Raw genomic sequence first — 15,434 nt, forward strand, 5'->3', positions numbered from 1 at the left:
GAAGCGCCCAAGTGATGACATCGAAAGGAAGCAAAACAAGGACGGCCAATGCCAGAGAGGGGGAGGTAGGACCCGGCATAATGCTCGATGAAGTCTCCTCTCCTTCCCAATGACTACTTTATGTGCTGACAGTAGGAAAGCACCCGTGCTTCGTGAGTGTCCCCTTTCATGGATCCCTTGACGAGAGATGTCCAGGAAGATGAACAATCCTGCTACCATCTTGAGCTTCACGCACATCCTCTTCGGAACCTGAGACAAGATCTTGCCTCTCAATGTTGGTAATCCCTCATGCTGAGGCAATGATCCTGCCAAGGTTGCATCCTCCTCCCAAAGTAGCGCCTTGCAGCGGTATCCAAGTCTAACGACAAGGCCTGATGTAAATGTGACAAGGTCGAGCAGTTAGTGCTACCAATGAACCGCGCTTTGCGCATGTGACATGCGAGGATGCGGCATGGTGATGATATTTCCGAGTCCATGCGCCGCTTTCGACCCCTCGTCGCTTGCCGCGCCCGCCCAAGATGCGGCATGTGCTACGGGAGGGCAACGAACCGAGAGCGTCTACCATGGCAACACGAGTGAGTAGATGAGAAGAGGGTAGGAAAGGCAGTAGCTGGTCAATAATGGGAGGGAAGCTTGAGAGGGGAGCCTGACGCACAGATACCCGCCTCGGGCGGGGAAGGCGGAAGGACGCCCAAATGGGCTGTGGCGCGGTATCCTTGGAATTCGCCCGCTGCCGGCACATTGCATGCCATGCAGGCACAACTACAACCGGTATGGAGCCACAGTATATGCGAGAGCTCTCATGTTCTAGACAGACTTCAATCTTGAGGGCTAACGAGAAGTCCAGACGTTTCCAGAGGCAGTATCTGCGGGCTATCTGAAGGACCACCTGATTGGACGTGCGACCCGATGCACAGCAAATTCTGCAAGACTCATTGTGCCGTTAAGCCACCATCAACGTTCAACACCTGTCCAGTTACCCACTGCGCATCATCGCTAGCGAGATAAACCGCAGCTCTCGCATGGTCGTGGGGGTGACCAAATTTACCCCGAGGTATAGAGGCTTTGACCGCGTCTGCTGCAGATGACAGGGCCCCACCAAGCGCATCCTCGAGCATTGCAGTTTGCGAAACTGGCGAAAGATATTAGAGTGGCCCATGCGATACTGGAAAGGGCGACTTACATCCAGGAGCAATGCAATTGGCGACTATGCCTTCTTTCGCAACGTCCAGCGCAATGGTTCGCGTCATCGAAGCCACAGCACCCTTGGACGCCGTATACCCAGCTGGAACAAGTGAGCCCAACGCCAAAAGCAAAATCATCGTATGTTCTCGTGTGGAATAACTTACTGAGGCCCTGCATACCGATGTTGGATACCATCGAAGCGAGATTTACGATCCAACCGCGCATACCATTGGGCTGCGGCGCTTGTGCCTTGAACTGACGAACGGCATATTTGCAGCCAAGGAAGACTCCTCGTGTGTTGATGCGCATGTGGGCGTCAAACATATCTTCATCGACTTGATCGATGGGTTGTGGGTTGCTGGCCTCTGTGCAGATGCCTGCGTTGTTGACCACTCTTTTAGGGCCACGATATCAGTTACTTCTCCTATTTGATTGTAACCATGATAGCTGGACGGATACTTACATATCAAGTCGACCATATACCTCCACTGCTCGCGCAACGAGTACATTCCAGCTGGTGGCTACACTGACATCGGTCTCAACGAAAACGGCTCGTCCGCCTTTGCTGATGATCCATTCGTGTGTAGCAGTGTCTTCGCTCTTTCCAACAGGTCTAAGATCAGCGCATACGAGCAAGGCTCCCTCAACGAAGAACTGATGACAGATCTCTCGCCCAATACCTTGGGACGAGCCCGTCACTATCGCGACTCGGTTTTGCAGCCTCATGATGGATGCTTCGATGGGAGGACCAGCCAAAATGAAATGATATACAAGTTTGACCAGAGGGGCTGTAAGGACGTGAAAGCTTGCTCAGATCGCAAGAGACCTAGCAGCCCGCAGTTCGAGAACCAAAGTATCAAGAAGGTGAGGCGGGCCAGTGACATGTATCCCTCTTTCTCCGCCGATCTAGCCAAGCCTATCCCCACCCGCGGGACATACCCATGTTCTTCCGCCTACGCGAAGGATCACTGTCACATGCAGCACCCGGGATGGAGTATTCGCCAAACTATTGGTGTTTATGCAAGATTTGTTGGCATATACGCGGGCATAAAAGTATCAAGTAGGTTACGTTCGACTAAAGTGGGCAACTAGGCGGCGACAGTACTATCTCAACCTAGCACCAACATCGACCATGACGAGACCTTTGGAGAACAAGTTAGCAATCATCACTGGTGCATCGCGCGGTATGTATGTCCCTCCTTTCGTGACCCCAATGAAGAGAATATGCTGATCGACCTTCAAAAGGCCTTGGTGCTGCTTTGGCACGCCATCTGGCTTCCAAGGGGGCAAACGTCGTCATCAACTACACTTCGGAATCGTCCACAGAAAATGCAAGCGCTCTAGCTAAAGAGCTGGAAGCTAATCACTCTATCAAGACATTAGTAGCAAAGGTTGATATCACCACACCCGACGGGCCGGACCAACTCATCGATGCGGCGAGATCGGCTTTCAGCGACAACAACAAGTTCCAGATCGACATACTTATAAACAATGCGGCAGTCGTCAACCCAGCGCCGATGGGCTCAGTCGCACTATCCGACTTCGAAGCCACCTTCGACCTAAATGCGCGCGCTCCACTATTCGTATTACAAGCTGCGCTACCATATCTCCCGAACGACAGATCCGGTCGTGTGATCAACGTCTCCAGTATAACAACCTCGATGGGTTTCTGGTGGCAGTCTTGCTACGCTGGCACTAAAGGCGCTCTTGAAGCAATGACAAGGGTCTGGGCTCGCGAACTCGCCGAACGCTGCACGGTCAACGCCATCAATCCAGGTGCGATAGCTACGGGCATGTATACGAGCCTCCCGAAGGAGATGTTGGAGAGGGCCTGGTCGCTAAACTATATGGCACCGTTAGCTACGACAAGAGAAGGCATCGATTCGGAGGAGACGATTGCGGCGGCAAAGGATCTGGGTGGGAGACCGGCGTACCTAGAGGAGGTAGCGGGGGTTGTTGGCTTACTGTGCATGGCTGAAGCTGGGTGGATTACCGGTCAGGTTATTGGGACTAACGGCGGTGGTGTCATGACGAAGGGGTAACATGCGATGGCCACAGTGAAGATACGCAAGTTCGTCAGCGGCTATATGACTGTTTAGAAAGTATAGTGGATTGATCGAAAGCACTGCATGGGCTGTCGAACTTTAAGTACACGTTTTGTGTATGACAAGTACTTGATTTCACTATCTTATAGCTCTACACACTTTGTTGTTTCGCTGAAAATCGATGAGATGCTCGAGAAGTAATCTCCAACGTGGCGTAGATGAAGCCCATGTTTTCAAGATGCATCTGCAATGCAGCCAATGCAAGACCGCTGTTGAGAAAGCTGAGTGCGCCGACGTTGATCAAGAAAGGCTCTGGCATTCCAAACATCGATCTGAACCTTGGTGAACTTGCGGGATAGAATCGAGCAAAGTTGCACGTCCTCACCCTGGCCCTGGAATTGGGACTGATCAGGGAGGAGATTTATGAGCTCAATGAAAAGCTCTCCATAGCCCTTCTCCTGGAGTAATGCCACTTCCCATTCCGCCTCGGCATCATTCCGCTTGCGCCTTAGACTGTTTCGCTCGGCAGTAGATGCCCACCAATTAGCATGAATATCGTCATACTCCTCCTCTGCCTGATAAAGTAGGCTCTCGGTCTGGACTTTGGTGATTTCTGCAGATTTCAAGTATTCATAAGACGCGTCTCTGGCTTTCTTCATGATGAGAGACGGTGAGACTGCGTGCCCGCGATTGGGTATAGTTGAGGAGAAGTCGAAAAGCTCACTGATATCTAGACGTGCGTCGTTGGCGGTCGCAGGACTACCGGGAGGAGGTACTAGTCGGCGAATCTCATTCTTGATCCACAGTATTGCTGTTCGATACTCTGGCGTAAGCTGGTTGGGGATCGATGCTCGCGTAAAATCGAGGTCGTATACTGATTCTACAGTCTCTGACAAGCGGCAACTGCTTTTCCTAACTGCCAACAATCGCGCAGTAGATTCCTCAGTAAGATGACCACAGAGTGTACCCATATGCTCGAAATCTGGGCTGTGAACACGCAGTGGCTGCACTAATGACCATCCTAATAGCCGCTGTTTTCCTTCATCATTATGATAGTTAACTCTGAAAGGTTCTCCAATAGAGCGGAAGAGGTGGTGATCCTCGGGAAGGGACGCGTAATCGAAACTTTCGCTGGCGTCCATAACAACGTGACCACGCTCCACAAGTTCACGGAGTGATAGTCCGTCGAAGTATTGACGGCCTGGATGACACATCTCCGCAACTGAGCAAAACTCCGAAAATATATCGAGAACAATGACAGGTCGCCAACCTGCCAGCCGCAAGCCCCCAAGTGTGATGTCCCGATTTCCGCCCACGCCATTGGGGCTTAGGTCAGCATCTGGATTGTTGATAAAAGTCCAAAACACTTGACCGACCTGGTATCTGTCGCGAAGGCGCTGTCGTACTTCATGTTCATGGTCTGTTTGCTCGACCATCGCATCAGCCTCCACGATGTTGTCGTTGGGACTGAGGTGCTGCGTTGTCGCTTTCCCGCCATCTTCGTCTGTATCATGATCTGGATCAGCGCGAGGAGAGTTGATGGTGATTTTCTGCGAAGGATCGGGGTCTGAAGTGGCGGGTATCTCGTCATGATCACGTGATGCTGGCCGGTGAGTGGTAGGATCACCTGGAAGATTAGTTCTTCTATCTCCGACCGTTTACTAGACTGTCTTACCCTTGTCGATTTCGGACTGGATTGTCATAGTGGAGCGCTAACAGAGAGTAGTTATCGGTCTAGGTTGCACGTCTTCGAGAAGCGACTTTGCTGCGGCAGTGGAGTAAAAGTTGCAGTCGCGAGTATAATGAGCGGCCGAATGATAGTGGCGGGCTGATGTCCCATTTTAAGCTCCTCCACTGATTCCTAGAATCGCGTTTGCAGGGGCAAAGCTTGCGTAGACGCAGGGCAGACTGTTATACCCAGGTGGAAGCGCAAGTCTCGTGAACCTTGCTAGACGAATTCGGATAAACCAAGAGTAACCTAGCTCTAACTGAGATGAGGTTAGTATTCACTATGACTTCTGTACTGGGGGTAGTGAAGAGCAACGTCGCTGAACTGGCGCGACCATAATGAAATAGTAGAGTATATAGAGGCCGACCGAGTCGAGGATATTGGCCCCTGTATCTGCGCCGTGTTGAATGATCTTTTTCAACATGCTAGCGTAGGAAACAAAGCTCTTCAGCCTTTGATCGTCTTTGACACCCAGTTGACATACGGCAGGAGAAGTAGGCGCTGAATAAAGATGAACATGAACACGTATTCAGTTACTAACTTTGCATGTATTGCAGCATAAATCAAGCATGCCACGAGCTTACATATTCATGTCAATCCGTATTAATCCACACACCGAAAGTCTCAACGACCAGTCCGCGTTAATTGCCCTGTTGGCCCTAGACAAGGCGTACGTGAAAGCAAGAATCCCGAACAGTCAGACGCACTCAACACAAGGAGAAATGGCCACTCCTATCCGATCATTGCTGGTTGGGAAAACACCAGTCTTCCGTTGAGATGATAGCGGGTAAGGCTTCAAACAGGGGTTCCAGGGTCCCGAAAGAAGAATACACGGCTGACCAAGACACTGTGCCTTACATTAGAGCAAACACCTTGACTTGTAGACAGCAGGTGATAACAGCGAGCAGATTTTAGTCCCTATCGAGGAACAAAGTGGATTTCGCTTGCAGCTTCTCCATTCCCGTGGTGACATTGTCAAGCTCGGAATAAAGGCGCATAGCTTCAGTGCGCGAGTCCTCGTCGGATAATATCGAGCCCCTCACCTTCTGTTTTAGACGTTTGATACCCCGGAGTACCGTCATAGGACCCTTGCTCTGTGACTCTGCCTCCTTATGGAGTTTTTCGACTTCGTCCAATTTCCGCTTTTTGGAAGGAAGATTGACACCAACCAGGTCAGCGTCATTGGCCATCTCTTCCCATTCTATTCGCACGATGTCTCGTGCAACCTGTAGAGGGATAATTTGCCTAGAGGCAGACTCACAGGCGATGCGGGAGTCTTGCTCGATCGCTTGTATGAGCGCAGAAACTTCCATGGCGGGGCGACGGTCCGGATGAATGCTACTCGTAGCAACGAATTTGGCCACAGTCGGTGCTGTCATCGAGGACAAGGTCTGCACAGTACCCGTTACGTCATTGGAGGCTGTATCGCCTATCGAGACGAATTGATCTCGGACCCTTGTTGCTGTGATGTCGCGCCGGTCGGGCGGAGGCGGATTATTTGCAGGGTCTGTTGCCTCACGCGCTTTGCGCTTAAGCATTGCTAGCAACCCCATGAGCTCATCGTATTCTCTGCGCTTAGACTCGGTTGATGCACCTTGTGGTCTACGGTATATCTTTTGAGTCGGCAGGTAACCACGGAGTGGCCCTGTGGTCCGATTCAGCAGCTCAGTCCGGAGCTGTTTCGCTAGTTTAATTGTAGCAAGAAGTCTTGCCATATCCTTAGTTGCGAGCCTGCCTTTAAGAACCAGGAGATCGGTGTACCTGCAAGGATGTTGACAATCAGGCTGAACAATAGAACACTGATCGAATGGTTTACCACGACCAACATTCTCCGCAACTCTTACAGGGTCATATATCAGGCGATAGAGCTCGTGGTCTTCCGAGAGAGTTGCAAGATCAAATGGAGCAGCGTCGGATGGTAGAACTCCCATGCGCTCTATGAGGCCCATGAGCGAAAGTCCGTCCAGAATTCTATTGTTGCGACGGCCCAATTCGGCGACATTACAGTATTCCTCGAACTTTTCAACAACTATACCTGGCCGCGATTTTATGACGAAGATTCCGTAGTTTGTATTCACGAGATGGTCTTCAGAACGCTCGTGAACGCCTTGATCAGTAGTCGGTTCGGCTACTATCATATCAACAAGGTCGCCTACGTTGAAGCTGCTGGAATGCACTGGCTTTGCAATCTGTTCCATGAAGTCGACAATGATCTTCAAGCCTCGAATTGGAGCTTCTGGCTCCATATCGCGGATACGCCAGGGGAACGTAGGGTCAGCGAAAGCCTCTTCTATGGCATCGATAAGTCGTTGTTCAACACGCCCTATTGTTGGTCTTGATGTCGGCGGATTTGCTCGAACACCAACGGCTAAGGGCGTAGTTGAAGAAATGGGGAGGTGAACATGATCGCCTTCGTTCACGTGCGGTGGTATAGGTTGACCGGTCTGCGCGGAGGTGGCGGGCGCAATGGGGGGCGCTGTTCCAGGATGAAGTTCCGAAAGTTCAACGGGTACTGATATAGTGCCTACAAAACATTTGTTAGCATCATTTACCGGAGTAACCATGCGCTAGAGAACTCGACAACACCGTCATCTCATACAAAGTGAAAATCGAACTGGTGAACTGGTGTCTACATTCAAAGTAAAAACCGGACTTGACAACGGCCCCAAAGTAATGTGGACTGCTGGGTGACGGTTGTTCGATTCTTCCCTTTTGTAAGATGCCGTGTGAGAAGCAGATCTAGATACAAATCGTGCACTAGGGGGGGTTCGACGACGAGGAGAGACAGTCACTAACCTGGGACTTCGGAGCTGGCGTTGGAGTTACCGATAGAACTATTGTCCTCGCCATGGCTGAAGCTGACGTTGGTAATCTTTGCGTCATGCGAACCTTCGAGATTGACGGCGACGTTGTTGACGGTCGAAGTCTCAGACAGTTTCGAGGCACTTGGAGGCTGCGACTCCTGTGTACGCGAACGGGGAGTCGACAAGCCGGAATCTCGACCTACATGAGCAGTACGTTGGACCGCGTCATCTACGAAACATCAGTAAGCTGCATTGAGAGATAATGAACTGAGTGGGGTTTACCGTAGGTCTCGCGATCAGCTGGCGCAGCCATTATTCGAGCGTCTCTAAACCTTCGTAGTGGGGCAGTTCCGCAGGTACTGAATGGGTTGCGTTGGAAGGCGAACGTGGGAAATGCGTAGGGTAGAAGAGCGTGTGAGTGATTAGAGCAGGGGGCGAGCGGTATTCTCTCATGTTATAGTTGCGGTTTCTAGGCACGAGAAGCGCAGAGCTTACCATTTATGGGAGCGGATCGTGGGCAACGTGATTTGGTCTATGCACTCGCGAAGAGAAAGAGTTCCTTCACTCGAGGATTCGTTTCTCGTGAATCACGTGCAAGGAGATGCAAAGTCGTATGTTGAGTAGAATTGGAAGGAGGCGCAATATTCGAAATCGATCTCCAACACAGCTTCAGATTCGCTGTCGCTATTGAGCGCACATCAGATTTCGTCCTCCAAATCAGCACGATTGTACAGCTCAATAGCCAATCGTTACTCGTGACCTCCATGGTTCTTGAGGTCATAATGCGTGGAATCACGTACAGGACTGAGTGCACTGCCTCGCTAGCAGCTGCAGTAACACGCACTTATGATCTTCTTTCCTGGATTTACAAGAAGCAGATTTTGAGATTGGCCATCAGCTTTGACTTGCTTTGTACGCCCATTCTTCTCGACATACGGACAAAGAGCACGTTTGACGCGCTTGGGCCATTGACGGATCCTGGAATCGCGCACGTTTACAGGACATACTACAAAGACAAAGGCCGTCATCGGAACCAAATCTCACAGTATGGACTGTCAAAGCCATGAAAACCACTCGAATGCTGCTGGAGGTGATGGTATTTCCAAGCTCAAGCCCGTGCGACAGCAGGATATGTCCCACACAAGCGCTGATTCAGAGCCCGATGGTACTCCTCCCCAAAGACAGAGCCTGCGGGCGGCCATTGGAAGTTCTGGTACAGATCGTCTTCTTGGCGACAAGCGACAAAAACTGACCGACGACCCCAGTCGCACGAGTGATAGCGTTGAACTCGTTATCAACAACATCTGCTCAAGCCCTGTAGCCCTAGGAAACGCGAGGGAAAGTCACAGAAGAACGGTGTCCGGTGAGATCAAAGATCGGTCGACAACGGGAACAAACCAAGGTGATAAATCAGCGCCTGCGCCACTGCCTGAATCGAATTCCGGCGTTTTGGGTCTGCCATACGACGAAGGACGACTTAGCCCAACGCTCAAGGAACAAGAGCATTCGTGCGTGCCACATCCATCTGATCCCGAACCCGCGGTCATAACTGAAAGATATACCGAGCCGATGATGGGAGAAATTCCGCAGAGAGAGCTCAGGAAGAGCGGCAAAACGCAAAACAAGGAAAATTACCCGGCATCGATGTGGGTCGGTGGAGAAGACGGTGACCACAGATATACTCGTGGACCGGCTCGCATGGTAAAGGTTACGAGTGCTGATGGAGAGGGAGGTACTTTTGCATTACAGCTCTCACACGAGCTCTCTGAGAAACTCAAAAAGCAAATCGAGGCTGGCCGCAAGTTTCGACATGCACGGGAGGCGGTCGGGCGGCGATTAGTCCACTTACTTGCGGAAGACGCTCGCCTAATTGCAGAACATTCGCACGCGAAGAGAGAAGCTGATAGTTATCTCGATGGTTTAGGAGAAAGGGTGCTGACACCAGAGGAAGAATCCAAGGCCACTGTTATGGTGAAGCATTGCAACGACATAGCACACAAGCATGCAGCCACGAAAAAAGAACGGGAGCAATTACCACGATATCTCCAGGAGATACAAAACACCTGGGTGAAACTCGTGGAAGAGGTGAATGCTATCCAAGAAGATGTTTTCGTGAAAACAAAGCTCGTTCCCGCGACCACAGAGCTGGAGCGTCTTCCTTGGGAGCAGAGTCAGGACGGCGGAACGGATGTTGTCGCCCCAAATTCCGTGCCGCGGGTGCAAGAACTGGAGCTGGCCAATATGAAGCAATCTGTTGAGGCTACGCGCCCAGGTCTTGCCATGCGCAATAGATTCACCAAAGCCGCGTTGGAAGTAGCCCGCGAGAAGCACGACAAATACCGGCTTGGATACGAGAAAGAGCTTCAAGAGTATATCGCCAAGCAGGTCAATCGTCCAAATGTTGACTTTCGCATCGAGTTCAGTCGGAAGTGGCTTGAGGGCTGGCACGACGTCATTGTAACACTTGAGGAGGCCGAGAACGCTGCACAGGATGCGTTTGACAGAGCAAGAGCTGCAAATGTTACCGTGGCAGACAGTAGGGACGATGGAGTGCCAACCATTGCATACGACATAGAGTGGTGGGACAAGACGTCGCTGAAGCAGCTCGATCGCACTCGTATCCAAAGGTGGCAAAACGAAGTTGTTGTTGGTGTCTTGGGACCAACACACCCTGCTGGAAGCGATGAAGTAGAGCTCGAACAGCTGAGCAAAGTTGAACATCTTAACAAGCAGACGGAAGAGCCTGCGATCGATAATTCGGGTGGCGCTCCTGTGAACCCCTCAGAAAGGCAGCCAGCCGCTGGGTCTGAAGGTGTGTCGGCATTACCACCTCTCGGCTTCTCAAAAATCACAGCCACAACTTTCCAAAAAATAGAACAACTGCTCGCTGAAGTAGCAGGGGCTCTGGATCGCGCCAGTGAGCTGACCAGTCTGCAAGCACAAAAGCCCGACCTAGCAAGCGCGGCTACTGGGGCAGAAGCTGATGAAGTCAACAAGCGAACTTCAGCGGTACTTGCAAGCTCTAGTCCCCGTGAAGCCTTTGCGGACGTTGGCGCTGAGAGTCGTATGGCAGAGGTGATAGACAAACCGCGACAGGTGGTTTCGCAAGGTAACCCTGGTACGCAGAACACTGCCCAGAATGTCGAAGAGCCGCAGACGAGCAAGGGAAGGACGGAACAGGCTATCGTTTCGGAGCCTACGAAGAGGCAAGATGGCGAGGAGATGGAATCGCAGTGTGACACAGACCTGAAGGGATACATGGAGAAGTATAACATCCAGCCGCCTCCGGTCTCCCGAAAGAGGGATAGAGACAATTCGCTCGACCAGCGGGACGCCATCATAACCGCTAGCGAGCGTGCTTACGGAAGCAGACGAAGACGCATCGACAAGTGGGGTAAATACATCCGCGGTGGTGATTGTTGAGCATCGTATTGTCGACCCGAACGCCCCGATCGGGAGCCAGGATGCTCGGCACGATTGTGAACTTGTTGTAGTGTGAGGCCACCGCAGTATACCGTCTTTGCTGCTTGCCCGAGTGGCCCCAGATGGAAGGGCTTGTAGCGAACGAGAGATGGAGAGGGTGAAGCGATGGAAGTATGGGAGTACGAAGAACCGCTGGCATTAAATGGCGCCGAGCGAGGAGACGCGGAACTGACCAACGGTCGAGGGCGTCATATCACAGCGACACATGGTCATTTGGTGTAGTATCGGAACGTATAGGTGACGTCGATATCGATCGCGAGCGTTCGGTACAATCTTGGACCTGTCATGCGCGGAAACCCGCTTTGGCCAGCTTGGAATTCGGTAGGATTGGAGAAATGAACGCATCGGGTGAACATCTGGGGAACGAGTCGGGATCGATCGATGCCGATGCCATGATGGGTCGTATACGAGGAAGCTGTTTGCTTGGTTCCAAAGACGCCTTATAGCGTACGGCACATAGGTCATCTAATTCTTCATTAGCAAAACAGTGTAAGAAACAGCAACAATGTGCAGGTCTCTTTACATGGTAAGCCGTGATGAACAAGCATTTCCAAGGCGACTCTTGCATTAGGGGCTGCGGTGGGCACGAGCGATGCTCGTAGCGCTGTCCATACTTACGTACAACATACGGAGATGTAAGTGTATACCTTCCATATGGTATGTGGTTGCTCGGAGATGGACTGCGACCAAAGGTGAACGTAATAGAGGCTTGACGCGTAGAAGTTCACATCGTCAACCCTTCGGCCTCGGGAACGTGGCCCAAGCGTCGATGCTTGGCTTCAAACGGCAAAGCTCCGGAGTTCCGGAGTTCCGGCGCGTCATCGCATTTTGAGGACAGCGCGGTCTTCAATCTACAGTATGACGCGTCGCGTCGCCATCCTTTGTTCGTGCTTCATCTCAGTGCAACGCCTCCATTCAAAACCGCTTTGTTGCCTCGGTAAATGAGGACAATACAAAACTGAGAAGAACTAGTTTTACGTATTTGACATTCGGACGACCCAAGAGATCCGTCGCGCAATCCGACGCGTATCTTATGTATCTACTCGTTTTTGATGACACGGGCACATGCCAAGTCCTTTACGACGTATTGGCGGTAGTGAGCTCATCCCCCTCTTCCTCCTCCTCCTCTTCCTCCCCGGCCTCTACCCATCTGTGTACCATGTCCCCAAGTGCCAGGCCTGCGCCACGTCCTTGTTCCCTATCATCCGGCGGATCATACCGGCGATCGCTTCTACGATCCTCACTGTCCGCATAGTATCTGTTAAGAGGCATAGGGTCCGTATCACGGTCAGATCGATGGTTCCGTTCGCCATATCTTGACTCCCGTACCGTGTGACGCTCCCCTCTATCACGGCTGTCTGGCCAGTCCCCTCCTTGCGCACGTATGGTACGCTCGTCCTTATAGGTGCGAGGTCGGTAGCGTGACTGGTGACTGCCTCCATGACGGTCATCGCGCTCACGAAATGGATGAAGCTCTGCACTTGGGGATCTACTGCGCCGACGTGGTTGCGGTGTTGTCCCATGCACAGACACAGAATGCAGCCCTGGGAACATCAACTCCGCCATGCAATAGTTAAGATATGTAAAGCCGTTACATCTCCAACTACATGCTTAACAGACTGAGCAAGCCTAACCGACGTAGGCTTCTTCGCAGATTTGGTGTCAAAGTGGCGTCACTATGCTTACATAGACAAAGAGAATTGAGCGGACAAAGACATCAAGAGCAGTATTGTGTGTTTGTATCGGGCCATGTATCCAGCCCTTGTTGGCTACATGTCTAGAACATGCGACACTGGAGGAAATTCGTCGTGGGTTTTACTTCATCGAGTGGCAGGGTATACATGCGGCATGGAGAACCGTACGTCAGCCGCATCTGAACAGCCTGTTCCAACTGGCGAGCAAATCCACAGCTATGTCGCAAAACATGGCATCATCATCTACAACACCCATCATCATCATTACCATGCTAGCTCAACTACCACCAGCGCAGGAAGATATCAACGCGGAGCGAGCCACCACTCGTACGGAGATGTTGGTACGCGGGGTGGTACGTTTTCGGCAACTATACCAGCTCAGCAAGATCATCAAGCACTCACAAAGAGTCCAGTGCAACATCTCCGAGCACTTCGCAATGATGTTAAGTCTAATTGCTTGCTAACGTATAGCCATGACAGTCTTCGCAATCGCTTGGTCATCTGTAAATAATTACTACGGGTCTCTTGCGCTCTTTCCCGCGAACCAATTCAGGCAGAAAGCCTCATCGGGTCCAAATGAGTCTGACATTCACTCTATGTGTCCGTGCCAACTCGATGGACACTCAGCGTTTCTGGTGCCTAGGCGCTAAATCCTCGCTCGTGGTCTTTATATACAACAAGATTTCTTCTCATTTATCTGGGCACTCAAACTCTGGAAAGTAAGCCCACTGCTCGCCTAAATACTTCGATCGACCCCCAACCGAGAGATGGACCAAAGCGCTTTTCTCAAAGAGATGGACACAGCCGCCCGGCCAGCTGTTTTTGGACGACCTCGAGCTTCATCAAACCCTGTGTTCTCAACATCAACGATCCATGGAACGCACTATATAGATAGGACTAGCGGCAAACGCGTGTACATAGACTTGAACCTCAAGAGATTCTCGAGGCCCAAGGGCGAAGAATGGCACTCCCACATGTACGCCAACGTCAACGCAGACAAGATCGTCTGGCAGGGCACCTACGAGGATATCTATCCCAGCTCGGACGAGGTCTCCTCGGCTGAGGGGTACGCACTTCTCTGCAGCTACAGCTTCATGGACGAAGCAATGTCCACGATCGCTGTCCCTGGATTACCGCCAGCGTTCAAGAGGCCAAACCCTAAAGACTTTCCTCTCAAGATTGCGCCCGACTCTGGCTACCATTTCAGCGACGAGCATGCGGAACGCGCTCCGCAGCAACAATACGAGCCCGCTTTCCAGGCCATCGCAACGATGAACCCTGACATTCGCTTTAACGACGTAGACATCGTGATAAACCGCACCACGATGTTAAATCTGATGAAGTGCGTCAAAAATGCTTCCTTCCAAGCGTTTCATCTCGATCTCGACTTCGAGAAGAACACTCTCTTCGTCGGAAGGAAAGTACGCAACGCAAAAGTCAGGTCCGCTGGCAACACCTACGGTCGTAACTTCGAGACCGCCCTCACAGACACCGAGATTAACGGCGCAAAAAGCCACCATCGCTTCATCAAATACAAGCTTGGTAGTCTCACCATAGTCGTACGCCATGAGGCCGACGCATACGACCCCACGATCGAGTCGCCGCAAGACCCCGATGCACCACCGAGTACTCTTCCTACCTTTGTCCCTGGTGAGCGTGACGCTGAGACCATCCAGCATAGAGGCCCACAGAAGACGACTGTCCTTGTCCAGGGTAAGGCGGTGCCTCAATCCCAGATCCTGGAGCTGAAGAGCAATGCAAGTTCGCGACCAATCGATCAGATGTGGTTTGGCAGAACCCCTACTTGCTGCCTCGGCGGGAAGCATAACGCGCACTTTGACGGAACATACAGACAAAAGGACATTCGGATAAAGGAAGTCACCCAAGCTGGGAGCAAGTCAGACAGCTTCAAGGGGTTCGAGAAGTGGGAGAAGGGCAACCAAGAGGCGTTGCAAAAGGTTGTGACACTACTCCAGCTGTTGCGGAAGACCGTCGGGGAGGATACTGAGCATCAGTCTGCGGTGCTTGTAGCGATGGGCAGTGATGATATCAAGGTGTATGAGACGAAGGAGAGGATTGGCGCACTGCCTAAAGATATCGTGGAGCGCTTTTGGGATTAGAAAGGTCCTGGTTCACGTGGGCGATACCTTGATCGATGTAGCAGTGGTAGCTACTTCTCAAAGGACGATGGTATAACTAGGTAGAAAAAGACGGCTCGGTAGGCTTAGCTGCGTCGCAGATGTACAGACAATGAACTTCATTGTTCCCATTTTCATCATGATGTATCGCAAATCTGCCAGATTCTCTGTTAAACACAAGATGCTCAGACACTCGCTGAACAGTGAGCCACATGCCCGTGAAAAGCCCCATGTTTCGCGCCAACACCACATGGTGGAGCGTATACCAACGAAACACCCATATCTCGCATCAAAATTGACTAGTCAGATCGTGTCCATCAAATTGTCAGCATGTTGTACCTATCATCAAAGCCTCT

At 51.6% G+C, this 15,434-nt stretch overlaps 5 protein-coding genes across 5 annotated transcripts; 3 read left to right on the forward strand and 2 right to left on the reverse strand.

Moving 5' to 3' along the window:
• Positions 1–932: 932 nt before the first annotated feature.
• Positions 933–1,911, reverse strand: J4E78_007455 (uncharacterized protein; the record flags this gene model as incomplete). The annotated part of the gene is made up of 4 exons (XM_049368061.1): positions 933–1,132; positions 1,184–1,285; positions 1,350–1,579; positions 1,649–1,911. 4 exons carry the CDS (start codon positions 1,909–1,911, stop codon positions 933–935), a joined length of 795 nt encoding a protein of 264 aa, XP_049220382.1.
• Positions 1,912–2,317: 406 nt separating this feature from the next.
• Positions 2,318–3,227, forward strand: J4E78_007456 (uncharacterized protein; the record flags this gene model as incomplete). Its single annotated transcript, XM_049368062.1, has 2 exons — positions 2,318–2,369; positions 2,431–3,227. 2 exons carry the CDS (start codon positions 2,318–2,320, stop codon positions 3,225–3,227), a joined length of 849 nt encoding a protein of 282 aa, XP_049220383.1.
• Positions 3,228–5,870: 2,643 nt separating this feature from the next.
• Positions 5,871–7,205, reverse strand: J4E78_007457 (uncharacterized protein; the record flags this gene model as incomplete). Its single annotated transcript, XM_049368063.1, has 1 exon — positions 5,871–7,205. The coding sequence occupies one exon, from the start codon at positions 7,203–7,205 to the stop codon at positions 5,871–5,873; it is 1,335 nt and encodes a 444-aa protein (XP_049220384.1).
• A 1,605-nt stretch (positions 7,206–8,810) lies between these two features.
• Positions 8,811–11,186, forward strand: J4E78_007458 (uncharacterized protein; the record flags this gene model as incomplete). Its single annotated transcript, XM_049368064.1, has 1 exon — positions 8,811–11,186. The coding sequence occupies one exon, from the start codon at positions 8,811–8,813 to the stop codon at positions 11,184–11,186; it is 2,376 nt and encodes a 791-aa protein (XP_049220385.1).
• A 2,521-nt stretch (positions 11,187–13,707) lies between these two features.
• J4E78_007459 (uncharacterized protein) lies at positions 13,708–15,060 on the forward strand (the record flags this gene model as incomplete). The annotated part of the gene is made up of 1 exon (XM_049368065.1): positions 13,708–15,060. One exon carries the CDS (start codon positions 13,708–13,710, stop codon positions 15,058–15,060), a length of 1,353 nt encoding a protein of 450 aa, XP_049220386.1.
• Between the last annotated feature and the right edge of the window lie 374 nt (positions 15,061–15,434).

Source organism: Alternaria triticimaculans, assembly GCF_023758025.1.
Source record: "Alternaria triticimaculans strain BMP 0046 chromosome Unknown scaffold_11, whole genome shotgun sequence".
NCBI lineage: Eukaryota > Fungi > Ascomycota > Dothideomycetes > Pleosporales > Pleosporaceae > Alternaria > Alternaria triticimaculans.